At 37.6% G+C, this 13,940-nt stretch overlaps 1 protein-coding gene across 2 annotated transcripts in view; it reads right to left on the bottom strand.

Moving 5' to 3' along the window:
- Window positions 1-2,294: 2,294 nt before the first annotated feature.
- LOC121873339 (NHL repeat-containing protein 2-like) overlaps window positions 2,295-13,940 on the bottom strand; it is a 28,641-nt gene continuing 16,995 nt past the window's right edge. Inside the window, exons 1-14 of one of the 2 annotated variants that reach the window (XM_042376866.1) lie at window positions 13,527-13,693; window positions 13,039-13,208; window positions 12,329-12,488; window positions 11,676-11,775; window positions 11,014-11,179; window positions 10,214-10,351; window positions 9,507-9,596; window positions 8,068-8,213; window positions 7,531-7,762; window positions 6,693-6,809; window positions 6,144-6,242; window positions 5,854-5,967; window positions 5,349-5,544; window positions 2,295-4,975 (exon numbers count right to left, since the gene is read on the bottom strand). In XM_042376866.1, the coding sequence (XP_042232800.1) occupies window positions 4,701-4,975; window positions 5,349-5,544; window positions 5,854-5,967; window positions 6,144-6,242; window positions 6,693-6,809; window positions 7,531-7,762; window positions 8,068-8,213; window positions 9,507-9,596; window positions 10,214-10,351; window positions 11,014-11,179; window positions 11,676-11,775; window positions 12,329-12,488; window positions 13,039-13,208; window positions 13,527-13,689 (2,166 nt within the window). In that variant the 5' untranslated portion in view covers window positions 13,690-13,693 and the 3' untranslated portion in view covers window positions 2,295-4,700. Of the gene's footprint in view, window positions 4,976-5,348; window positions 5,545-5,853; window positions 5,968-6,143; window positions 6,243-6,692; window positions 6,810-7,530; window positions 7,763-8,067; window positions 8,214-9,506; window positions 9,597-10,213; window positions 10,352-11,013; window positions 11,180-11,675; window positions 11,776-12,328; window positions 12,489-13,038; window positions 13,209-13,526; window positions 13,694-13,940 lie in introns of those variants that run through there. The other variant, XM_042376867.1, reaches the window with a different exon arrangement.

Consider the following 13,940-nt stretch of genomic DNA (forward strand, 5'->3'; position numbering starts at 1 on the left):
TTATTACTGTATCATTCCTTGGGAGTAACTGTAACAAGGCTTCACCAAAAGATGAGACATGTGTACTAAAAATATTGATATGTGTAAGTATTTATGTGTGTACAGGTGTATGTAGAAGCATTCACATGTATGAGGATATAAAACCAAGACAAAGAAACAAACATTTATTACACGTAAGCACCGAGTTACTCATTTGTACACAGTAAATGCCAAGTTTAATCAATCCACAAGATAAACATTAATTTAACAAATACAGTAGAGGGGCCATCTTAATAAAACTGTTAGACTCTTTCACTCACTCAGACAACAAGTATGATATGTAAGGGATGTGCCACAATAACACCATCCAGTAATTTATATAATTTATAAGATCAATTTAACCAGGAGACCCTTGACTCATTAACAACATTTGAGGGGTAGATGGTTAGGTAATTATAATGTTTACTTGAGTACTTATAAAAATATGAAAATGTGAAAATATTATGTATCTATCACACTTGGTATGTGTTTAATATTAAGATATACTGTATTGTAAGTTTAAACAATCTTACATCCTTGTTTTGGGATCTAAGATGGTACCCAACATACGAACCAACACAGCATAATCACAGCTCTGTAGTGATATTTACTATACAGTCACTCAAAAACTATCTTCACAAAATTGTCTTGAGAAAATGTGACGCGACGGACGAAGGATTTTGACAACCTTAACTAGACAACAAGAGTCGTAAAGTTCATTCTGAAATTCATAGACCCCCTCCAAGTAAGAATAGTTTAAGTGACTGTACATGTTAATGAACTGGGTCATAAACAAGTAAACCCACTGTACATTATCCACTGAGTGAGTACTGTACTGTACATGACAAGAGTACTACATAAATTAAGATGAAATTATATGACTGTACTTACTTGAACAACTGTCAAGTAAAACAAAAGATATATATATATATATATATATATATATATATATATATATATATATATATATATATATATATATATATATATATATATATATATATATATATATATATATATATATATATATATATATAAGTACATCATGTGGAAATTTTGTTGAATAATAATAAAATAATTAATATTATTTCCCCAAAACACTTCACTGTATAAAGTTTCAGAAATAAACATATGGTTTGAAGGTTGCAGTTCTGGTACAGTATTCAACACAGAAGGAACCAATTTTGGGGGTTTTAAGTCTAGTTCATAAACTATAAGAACCAACTATCTCTCACTGATATTATAAGCATGATACAGTAGACGACAGACCACAACCTGTCTTCCTCATATTACAGTGAAGAACCTATTTTACCCTCATATGACAGTGAAGCAACTATTTTACCCTCATATGACAGTGAGAGGAGACGAGAGTCTGTTAAGGCCTGTCCACACGATCGAGCAGTGGCCTTCAGGCAAGCGCTAAATGCCCGTTATCGGGCAAAATTGGCGGGCAAACCAGCGGAGTGCCCGTTCCCGTCGTTGAGCGAAATCATGGTCCGCCTGCCTGGTGGTTTGCTGCCGGATATGGAGCGACGACTCAGTCAGACAAACGAAGTTGACCCTGGGACCCTGGCTGTCAGTCTCGCCACAACAGTCACCACTGTACCATGTCTAGCCCTCCGAACACCAAAGAACAAAGAAACATTCATTGGTCTAGAGAAGAGACCATGCTGTTAATTGAACTCTATCGCCAGCACCCTTGCCTGTGGAATGTCAAAGTGGACTTGTGCCGGGATAGGGACAAACATACAGCGGCACTCAATGCGATTACAGAGGATATGAAGAGAAGTGGGACTTCAGTTACCACAAGTGAAGTGAAGAGAAAAATTGAATCAATTCGAAATCAGCATAGACGGGAACTAAGAAAGATGCAGAAATAAAAAAAAGTCTGGAGCTGGGAGTGAGGACATTTACGTTCCCACATTATGGTGCTTTGATGCACTGCATTTCCTCATTGATGGTGACACAATTCGACAATCTGTGTCAAACATGGATACCCACACTACTGAAGATATGTCCGAGGTATATTCTGATCATGAGGTATGCTCTCTCTCTCTCTCTCTCTCTCTCATGTCCATCTTCCAGTTCACGTAAAATTGCTGCATGACTTCCCAATACTTTTCTTCGACCTAACCACTCTTTGCACCATTCCCTTTTCTGCATTTGGTTCTTCTTTTTGCACATAGCAGCAATTATTATAGTACACAACGCTAAACTGTCCGGCGATTATTCCTGCGACACACCATGGTGATCGTACCGCACCCGCCACTGCCGACCACCTACTAGCTACCGGCGCCCGACTATGACTGCCGCCAACCACCCCCGTGTGTACAACAACACACAGGCTTTGCCCGGTAAACGGGCAAAGCCCGCCGGGCACTGTTCGATCGTGTGGAAGGGCTTTAGATGTGAAACCTCCATCTAATGGGTTACATGGAGAAAGAAATCTAATATATAGAGGCTTCACTGTAGTACACATCTTAGGCTACAAGTACATACATCATCTTAAATATCAACTTAATGTTAATACAATATAAGAATGGTTGCTTGGAAAGACTTTTTGTTGCTGCTAACTTAAAGTATTCGAGCATAATAATCAAGAAGACTCAGTATGTTGTTACTTCATTTGTTAAGTTCAATACTGCCTGTTGTGTCACGTCAAAGGGAGTGAAGTACAGTACAGAAAAGGGTGTCAGTTTTAAGTAACAAAGAGGTAGTTATTACAAAGTCCCTTCACTACAAGAGAGACAACAAGCCAAGTTAATCATCACTACTAACACGAGGATGAAGCGAGTTAAATCTTCACCACACAAAACAACTCCTACCAAATAACTGCAGGAGATACAGTACAATAGAGATATTCATATGGAAGAACTAATAAGCAATGAAAGGATACTGTACGGTATTGGATATATACCCTGTAATACATTTTGATGCTTTTCTCAGTAATACGACTCACCAACGTACCAGATACCGAAACTCAACACCATTTTCTTATTTTCCATGGGTCACAAAAGTACAGGAGCTATTTCAATGATTTCATAATACAGTATTCTGTATTTACTTCACATCCAGCTGATCCTGACAACAAGATAATACTGTAAGGAGTTAATAAGGTGCAGAGATGAGGTTCTATCCATTGTGTACACCCTAGAGAGCCCTGCATGTCTAAATATGCTGTTATTTCATTGTTTATTCATATAAAACAAAGTAGATTCATTTAAGGTATGTGAAATATTAAATAAATATAATACAGTACACAGAATGCACATCCTGTAAATGTTCAGTAGTAAAGACCTAAAAGAGCCATCATTTATGACTAAGAAGTACAGAAAGATGCTGTGGTTCCAGTCTACAAGAAATCTAACCATACGTGGGTAATTTAACAGTCAGAGGATTAAACTAGTAGAACCATTTATTGTGCATTACGTTCACTACTATAAGTATATCATATTGGTAACATTTTGCCATCAAGCATAACAGAGTTTTAAAGGAAAATCTTCCCAAACAATATTGGTTGAGTAAGGCTGGGCTGGGTTAGGCTAGGTTGGACTAGACTGGGCTGCACTGGGTTAGGCTGGGCTGAGTTGGGCTAGGCTGGGTATATGTGTGTATGCTATTAAAAGGTCTACTACAAACCTTATTTAGAAGTGACACGGCAAGTTACATAATTTGAGTTAATATTCAAAAGTTATGTATGGATTAACACAATTTTTTCCTCTTCTTTTGAAAACCAAGATCAAAGTTACATACAAGAAATACTAATGTAAAACTTTATAAATTAGAATAAAAAAAAGTAACTAATAGTACTGACTGAAGACTTATGGGAGAAGCAACTGTAAATATCGACTAAGTTCATGATTGACGTTAGAGTAAGACACACCTCATTAACATTACACAATTATAAGAAGTTGCATAGAATTCTTTCAAAGGTAAATAAAAAAAAAGGTGGGGTGGTGGATCATGAGGCTGGACGTATGTTGATGAGATAATAAAGATGAATAAGAAATGTAATGATACTTTCTTATGTCGTACAGAACCAGAGGGTGAGTACAGTATACAGGGTAGGTGCTTCTCTACTTACCAACATTAGAATTATCCAGGGAACTTTCACATACTGTATATGAAAAACTTGTCCATATGACCAATTGACTGTATTTATACATTAAAATGCTGTTAAATTATACTGTAGAATAATGTGATGTATTCATTATTGCAGTACTGTATGGCTTTACTGGACATACTTTATTTTTACATTTTATTTAGTTTTTTACAATACTGTAATGTTTGTTGGACTTAAGAATGAATGAACTTAAGAATAAGCTTCAGGTATGTGAATCATTTGTAAGAAGAGGAACATCTGTAATTATCGAATTTAGCAACACACACACACACACAATAAATGCAGTAATATCTTACCAATATGAGAAATATAAAATGCAGTCACTTTGGCTTTCAATCTGGTTAATGACTGATCCAACTATCACAGGTTCAGTATAGGCTTGAGTCAATACAACATGAAACAATGCTCGACTCTGGAAGAAGTGAAAAGTACATAAACAGAAGACTAAAATCTCCCTTTACACACAGCATCCTCTTACACACAGCATCCTCTTACACACAGCATCCTCTTACACACAGCATCCTCTTACACACAGCATCCTCTTACACATGGCATCCTTTCAGTGATAATTTGGAAGAGCTTTACCTTGTAGTGGAATATTAACAATAATTTCATCTTCCTCAGCTGACTGTGATGACTCTATGATGCTCCTGAACCTGACCTCAAACTTGGACTGGGTCGTCACGCACACACCGCTGTTAAGGCACACGAACATCACACACAACAGCTTCAGTTTGGTATCTGAGGCTGCGTCAGAGATCGGCTGAAGAGTAATAGGCACGTCTGTTTCCTCCTGAAGTTTACCCTCAGATGATGTCACTGTAACTTGTGAACCTGTTGAATATCCATATCGACATTGAATGAATAATACAGGTCTTATAGATAATGCATCTGCTTATGTGTGTGTATGTATGTGCTTGTGTATGTGTGTTGGGACAGAGTATGAGGAGCACTGATGAGAACCAACCAGACAACAACCTGTGGAAGAGCTGGACTGGTTGCATCTTAATACTTGTACTGTTATATGCTGTTGCTATCTTTCCATCTACAGTACAGTACTCAGAGCTTTAAATAATAAACATTCAGATAGAAGAAATGAAAAAAATCTCAAGCTGTTTTTTCGTTTTTTGGGAACAAGAGATGTTAGTGTAGACACATGCTTAAAGTTATTAGTCAATATTCACCACTCGGTCCCTACAACACTCACCACTTGTGTCTAAAGTCCACTTGTTAGGAGCATCATTATTAAGACTTGCTTCTTCTGGGAGACTGGCCTTAATTCTCAGGATGACTTGGACTTCCCTCCCACTTGGAACTTCAACCACCACTTCCTCCACCTCTGCGTCCGAGTTTAATAAATCTTGGCTCGAACTGTCACTTTCGTCGACTAATCTTATGGGTAACTGGGGGGAGGGGGGGGGGGTATTATTACTATCAGTGAAGATCTTTTTTTGTTCTTCGCAATATCTGATCCATCTCATCTATTACGTTTAGTGGTTGATCGAGAGACAAAAATGTCCTCACTTTCATCCCTGTTGCCTTCTTAATAGACGTTTCCTTTTGTAACGTGTGTTTATTTAACAGCGATGACATTTAGCATGCTATTTACAAAGAAGGTTCAATATACTGTATACAGTATAGTAATGTAATACTTCAAACTTAGGAAAAGTGACACACAGTCTCTCTCTTAACACACACACACACAGTCTTACCTGTCTTATAGAGTGATCAGTGAGGGACAAGACCTTGATGGAGTGGTTGTTGGTGTCAGCGATGTACAGACAGGAGCCGTCCACACTTGCACAAAGGCCTCCAGGTTCATTCAACTGAGAATTTTTAGTTTTTATCAGAGAAAATTAAACCAAGTGAAAATAAAATACACGTATTACAAGTATTTCAAGGTTCTGTATCAGGATTATTGGTGATGTAATTGTAGTGTTCAGCCTTTTCATCACACTTAGTGATTTTCTTCATTAAAACTTTACTCACACCTCCTACGTACCTTTGAGTCAGAGGCCTCATCTTTGTTTTTCTCTGTGTATTGACCGCCAGCCACTGTCGTTAGGATGTAGGTCTTCCCTGATGGACGGACGACCTTTATCTGTCAGCAGAAAAAAAATGGTTGGTCTATATACATATTGGATCAATGTAAACTTGTACAATAATTTTACTGATTACTATGTCTTTCTCTCTAGCCATCTACCTATCCATTTATTTATTGTATCTATCCATCTATCAACTCATCTACTGCATCCACTCATCTATCTATCTATCTACCCGCTGTATCTATGTATCCATTTATCTAGCTGACCCACAGTTACCAAACTCCAAAATTTTAGGTCAATGGACGACCTCAGTTAAAAAATAAAATAATTCCTTGCTTGTATGGAGATTTAAATTGAGAGAGAAAAGAGAAAGAGAAAAAGAGAAGTAAGAAGAGAAAATGAAGAAAGAGAGAAAGAAAAGAGATAAGATAAAAGAGAGAGAGAGAGAGAGATGAACTTGCTTGAAGGTTTCTCAACCCCAGAATAACAACACATCAACAACTTGCCTTATGGTTGTAAGAGTCGGCGACGTACACACGGTCTCCAACAGCAGCCACAGCCAGGGGGTGCTGCAACTTAGCCTCAACACCACTACCATCAACATCACCATAGGCAAACAAATCCTGTGGTCAAGTACACCCATAAATTCATGATGCAAATTGATGTTTTGGCTCACTTATTTTACAGTGGGTAATAAAAGGAGTGAATATTGCTGTAAAATGCTGCTGCTGACCATGCTGTAAAACACTCATGACTGTATCCACTTTACAAAATAGAACATACAGTACAGCGTAATAGTATCAAGTGCTGTAAAATATGTAACCCTACTTTATGACTCGAGGGGAAGAAATGATTTAAGGTTTAAGATAGAAACTGCTAAGATACCCCCCTCGAGCAGTTACCCTCCAAGAAATGCCCAGAAGTCTACATGGAGGATTAAGGTAAACCCAAACTGCAGCGTTTAAAGTCATATACTTTACGAGGCTAAACAATCTTAAAGTTCTATAAGAGATCCTGACACCATGGAAGGTCAGAGCATGAAGAAGTAGTGTAATACTGAAACTCCACAACCTATGATATTTTTATCTCCCTGGGCTCAACTACCATATGTATATAATACATGGATGGGCAGATGGGTCGATTGATGGGTGAGTGAATGGGTGAGTGAGTGAGTGAGTGGATGAGTGAGTAGGTTGATGGAGGGATTGAAGATATAATTTCTATACTCCAAGAGAGGTGATAGGGAACAATTATGAGTAAGGTTTAGTGGTGCTGTTAGTGTGTCTCACCAACCTGGCCGAGAGAGGGTCTGCCTGAGGGTGTTTAATAATGGTTGGTACTCACAAGAGGGTCCCGAGCTCCCCCAACCACAGCCTTGACAGCTCCATCCGTTAAATTCATTTTCCTGACAGAAGAACTTTCAGAGTCAGCGATGTAGAGCACAGCTGCTCCAGAATGAGTGCCGAGCGTTAGTCCCGAGGGCTGAGCAAACCCGGCCCGTGTGGGGTACGATGTGTTGCGATTTTCTTCGGCCCCACTGCCTGCCAAGCGTACTACAGTTCCTTTACTGTAGGAGCTGAAAAATAGGAAAATCCACAATATTGTCAGGAGTAAAGAACATTTTCATATATAATTTTTGCATCAACATGTGACAGCATTTAACAACTGTATATCGTCATACCCATTCCCTAAATTAATGAACAATATGGAAAGGAAAATCCATTATTTCGAGAGTCCGTTAGGTGTGAAACCCTCCCATCTCACGGATAACATGGAGAAATAAGTCCATTATAAGGGGGTTTCAATGCATTGTTCAAATATCATCTTTGTTATTACTGTACTAACACCACTGAGAGCTGATAGTAAAGGTTAGTTTCTTACCTTCCTTTCAGCCATTTGCCATTTGAGAGGAAAACACCCCAGATTTGGTGAGTTCCCGCCATGGCCACCAGGAGTAAATTTTCCGGTCCATCCTCAGCCTGATCCAAACTTCTTCCAAGACATAAGTCCCAGGGGGAGGAGATGGCCTAATGATGAAACATAACGGAACATATATCGTAGCTAATTATAATGTTATATGCCTTCGCACACCATCGTAAATAAACACAATCAAATAAATCCATATGACTGAAGATTGAGACTTGATATTTTACCTCAGTGGATGGTCAAAATACAAGAGTTCTCCAGGTTTTGAGAGCTACTCATGCCTTCCCAGCCTGATCCACATCTCACAAACCCTCATACTACCTCTCCACCTTTTGGTTATCGGAGACATTCGCTGTCCCATCACCTCAGCTCCTCCATACACACTACAGCCTAAGAGCCATCCTCCTCTCCACCCATCCAAACAACTTTTTTTACTTGTGGCCCACGAGTGAGTGACCCAGAAGACCCCGAGCACACCAATGACAAAACCTATCAATGTTATGGTGGGCAACAGTTCAGTAGCAGGTGGCATCATTTACGTCAATGACAGTCACCATAAGTGACACCTAAATCAGTCACACCAAGAGACTTACAGTAAAGGTAAGGTTACTTTAGGTTAGGTTAGGTTAGTATGGTGATCAATTATGCAATAAACCCTCGATTTTTCAGTTTCTAAGTTTGCAATATTGATAAATCATAAGAAAACCAACATAATGTATAATATGGACACGAAGTAGTACCTTAAGCTGTGTATTCTTATATTACTCTATTAATTATGTATAGTAAAGTATTACAGAACATGTATTAATCCTATGTAATATTTCCATTTATTATGCACCATGTTATGTATGTGAATTATCATATTTACATATTATGTATTCAGCTTGTGAATGCTGGCATCTGTACATGCCAGCGCGGAGTGATACAGAGAGTGGAGATCGCTAGTCCTTATGGTGTGGAAGCCCTCTGTCTATTGTTCCCTCTGTACATCTCCCATACGAGAATAAGAACCTATTTTCAAGATAACAAGTGTTTGCGTATACCCTCCGTAGTGTAGAACATTTTGGGGGTATCAAAGACAAACATAGACATAACTTGAAAGACAAATATGAATTCACACACAAGAAGCAACAACTGTCACCGAAGATGTTTCTTCAGATGGTCCTAAAATTATGTACATAAGCATTCGTCAACTGTGCTAAGAGGTGTTTAAGCCGTGTAATCCCCTTAAAAAAATCATAAATGTGGATATTCAAAGACACTTAAGACTACACCAAAGACCCCCAATAATACGATGGCTGGATAGATGAGCGTACGAACACATTAGGTGACATTCAGTATACCTCCTGCCATGGTTTTAATAGAATATACTGTTCTATAATGACTTTCCTTACCATCAAAGTCCCAACTTGGCCCCCTTCTAAGTCTGTTCCTTGCTTCCCCGTACCAGCGATGGTTTTCACAGTCTCTGTTATAATGTCCACCTGTTGTAAAAAGATAATAAAGTCATTAGATTTGGAGTATCTGAAGATTAACTCCCCAACTTATTTCACCTTTACTGTTTTTCATTATTTTATTTTTATTCTTATTTACCATCAACTTCCTTCCTTGTTAACATTCTTTCAAACTCATTCCTTAACATTTGTGACTTTTCTTCTGAGATCATCCACTACAACAATGTTATCTGTAGCCATCACCTCACCACCACCATCACCTCACCTTCACCACCAATGTTTTAGAGCCATTTTCCACACTCGTCTAGGTTAGCTGTGATTACCTGATGACACAGTGTCCCAGCTATCAGCAGCCAAATCTCAAGTTTTGCAGCTGGACACACTTCCTATCACCAACCCACTTTTACAGAGTTATTAAACATTACCGACCTACCTATGTTTACTGTATGGTACAGTATATATGAATACTAATAGCAATTGCTTTGAGAACCTGTACTGTACACAGGTAAATCAATAAAAAAAAATTTCACCTGTGCATACCAGGACTGCCTGATTGCCAACCATGGTAGTCCGGGTTCAAATCCTCACAAGAATAGGTGAAAAAAAAAAAATTAATGTAATTAATTGTTACAATGACGCAATCCTACCTGGCGGATGGCATGATTGTCAGTGTCAGCTATGTACAGTGTGTCTGGGTGATGATAAACTACTCCTTGAGGGTTGTTGAAACTGGCAACAGCAAATGATCCATCAGTGAAGCCTTGTTCTCCTGAACCTATCACTTTCTGTGGATACAGAGATAGACACATAGATATAATTCCGTATAATTATTATACAAGTTTTACATTGGTTCAGTGTGTATTTAGACAGTGCAGGCAAACAGTTCAGCATGAATATAGAATTAATACTCATAATAATAACAAAACAGTAACATCAATCCAGACTTTTAGTAACCGCTTCATAATGCATAAGGCAGCTACCATACAGGGAGGTACTACCACTTGGGAAGATATTGGAAGCATAATGTGTTGTCTAATGGTAGACCCTGCTGCCATATGACATCACGAATATTGTGACCAAGTCCCAGGTTGCTGATCTGAATTTCTGCCTCATTTACACACAATTGCGGGGTCTCAATTGTTTCTCTTATTTTGACAACAGAATATCGTTTCTAACTATTGATCTTTTTTCTTCATTTTTTTTAATTATTTATGGTTATTATTATTATTTTGCTTAGCCTTTTATTATAATTTTATTTATTTTTATTATTAACATTAACATTATTATTATTATATTTTCGCCCCCGGGCCCTGATGTGGGTCAGTGAACTGTGCCCGGGTGGGCTAATCCCAAAAAAAAATTTAATAAAAAATCCTTTAGGCTGTCAAGATACTGTCCACTTAACCTTAACATAACATAACATCCCTATAACCTAACCTAACCTTACCGTAACACTCCCCTCGAAATCGGTCAGCAAGATTTTGTTGTGACCGGAATCTGACACAATAAGACCTCCTGGGTGAACTGCAACTTTCCCAGGATACAGTAAAAGAGAGCCAGTTGCTTGATAATGCTTCAACGGGGCCAGGGGAACTGCAGTCTTGCTCAGACGCCTGTAATGTAACAAACTCTCACAGTAAGACTAAAATACCAACACTTAAGTAAAAATGAACCAAATATTAAAACGTTCTGTCTATTTACGGCAAAACTATTCCTGCTTCTTACAATAAACTTATCTGAAATGAAAATAAACATTATGCATATTAACGAGCCTGTGTATTAAGTTAAACATCAGAACAAGTTAGTGTTTTGTGTCAAGCTCAAAAAACATTTAAAATTGTTACCGGGATTCTGACCCAAAGATGTGATGCTAGCCGAGAGCTCTCATCCCTACTCATCACTGATGCCAATAGTGGGGGATTAGGTTAGGTTAGGTGAGTGCTAAGTTAGTGTTAGGTTAGCGAAAGGGTGATTAATCTTATCAAATAAGCTTAAGGGGGCTACTCTCCTGGTGATCTTAGCATGTGAAATACTTGCATCATCAAAGAATGCCAATATGACCTTTGACAACAACACAGGACAGGACAGGACAGGACACTGTTTACCTACCCAGAACTAGAAAAGTATCTTACTGCCGTGTCAACATAAAGCTGGAGGCGGTCGCTGTGTCCCTCCCCGACTAACACAAATAGTGGAGAGGCGTCAGGACCTGCAAATGGGATAAGACACCTGAATTTACTTATGGCAATGCATGAGGCGCTCCGGGCGAGAACAAGACAAAGGGAAAAAGTGACTTGAGTTGTGTTTATTTATTATTATTCTTTCAAAATTGATAGTTTAATTGTATTTTCTGAACTTTTCTTTAAACTCTGCTGCTTGTCTATTTCTCGCCCAAAGTTCCTTATATTCTATATAAACGAAAATAAATTAAGTGTCAAATTTTATCAATAGCATATCTTCTTCCGGGTTGACTTCATTACATATTACATTTTTACACCAGGATATGTTCTCCTTGTAAAGATTGAATACATAACAATACTGGGGGTGTCTAATGTTCAGGTGATTCCTCCTTTTTTATAGATTAGAAGCATGTGGCTAAATATATGTGACTTAGATATAGGGCAGTGGCACTCATGCATTTCCAAAGGTAGATTCATACCTTACTAAAACACATATCTGGAACATTGTTGTTATTGTTCTGTTTATATCTGTATTATTCTGGCTAAATAAACTGTTTCAATATCAATTCTCCACATTCTTACCAAGTATAAGGAGAGTGGGCCAACATGCAATGCCCAACTCTGTCCACATCTTTGCTTGGGAATCATTGACAACTGGATGATGGATGTTGTATTTCTGTATGGCAGCCAAAATGTTCGCAGACACACGTTCATTATCAAACTTGGCTGAATGGACGCCTACCTGTAGAATAATCTACTGTTAAAGTACTGTAAATACTAAATTACTAATATAAAAATATATACCCAGTACACTCTATTATATTATAAAACTAAGGTGAAAGCTCAAAAAAATACCCAATAATTTAAAATATATAAAATAATCATAAAAATAAAGAAATCCAGAAACTATTGATACTATAATTTTTTCGAAAAATGGAAAAATATTATGCCAACAGTCTAGTTGGGTTATCTTATAAGGTGGATTAATCTTATTCAAGACAAACTTATGCTTCACAGGCTCTATAAAAATATGTAAAGTACTGTTTATAAAAGAGAAAATCACCACAGCTAATTGTATGCACTCATTACCGTGTCTCTTCCTCGAGGTTAGGTTAAGTTAGGTTTCAGTGCTACTATAGCAAGTGGTCTGCAAGATATTTAGGTTAGGTTAGGTTCCTCAAGAATCCTTCAATTCTCTGCCATTACGAGATACATGACGAGTCTTTTCTTATATGTTTAGCCTCGACTTATGCTTAGTGACCTTATTATCGCGTGATCAATCTTCTCCTCACCACCAGAACTTCTTCATTTGTGGCTGGGTGCTGTTCCTCCAGGGCCTTCAGGTCTGGCAGTATGTGTATACAGTTGATGCAACAATACGTGAAGAAGTCCAGTACACTCACTCGTCCCTTCAGGTCCCCGGCCAGAGTCAGAGGTCGAAAAACATTGAACCATTCTAACCCTGCAAGATTTAACAAGAACCCCTTTATTAATAAACAAGTACAAGTTTCAACTAAAAATTACCTTTTGACTAATTATTCTTGATATTTTTACATAATCATCAAGACAATTTACTGATACACAAGTTTCTCCAATGAATTTGATTATTTTAAAAAGGTCTCACGTATAGCATATTTATACAATGCCAAGTAATTAATCTAAACATTTATACAGCAATAAGTATATACGTCAAATTAAAAGATACATATTAATTTAGGTGTTAAAAGCATTCAAATTAAACCTGCATCATAAACACAAGGTAACATTCACGTCCACCTACCAGCTTCAAAATCCACCATAGGTATCTTCTCTAGTGTGTACGTCTCTATATGTTCATTAATGATTGATATTTTCTCTTCTCTAGTTGTCGCTTCTTCAATTCTCGCAGCTAAATCGAGACAAATAAGTGTTAATTCACCAATACTCTGAGCTGGTCCCTCCATTGTTGTGTTTACTAATCCGGATTCATCTTACTAATCCGGATTCATCTTACTAATCCGGATTCATCAACAAACTCTTACTAATCCGGATTTATCATTTTAGTCTATACGAACGATATGAAAACTTTCTAGTGATTAAATAATTTCACCAATTAGGTTTTCTTTAGTACTGTTGTGTTGAAATAATTAATAGTGAATGAATTAATAATAATAATAATATTCATTCATGTTTTAGCCTCGTTTCTGAGCTAAGG

The sequence above is a fragment of the Homarus americanus genome, unplaced genomic scaffold (assembly GCF_018991925.1).
Source record: "Homarus americanus isolate GMGI-L3 unplaced genomic scaffold, GMGI_Hamer_2.0 scaffold32929, whole genome shotgun sequence".
Taxonomy (NCBI): Eukaryota; Metazoa; Arthropoda; class Malacostraca; order Decapoda; family Nephropidae; genus Homarus; species Homarus americanus.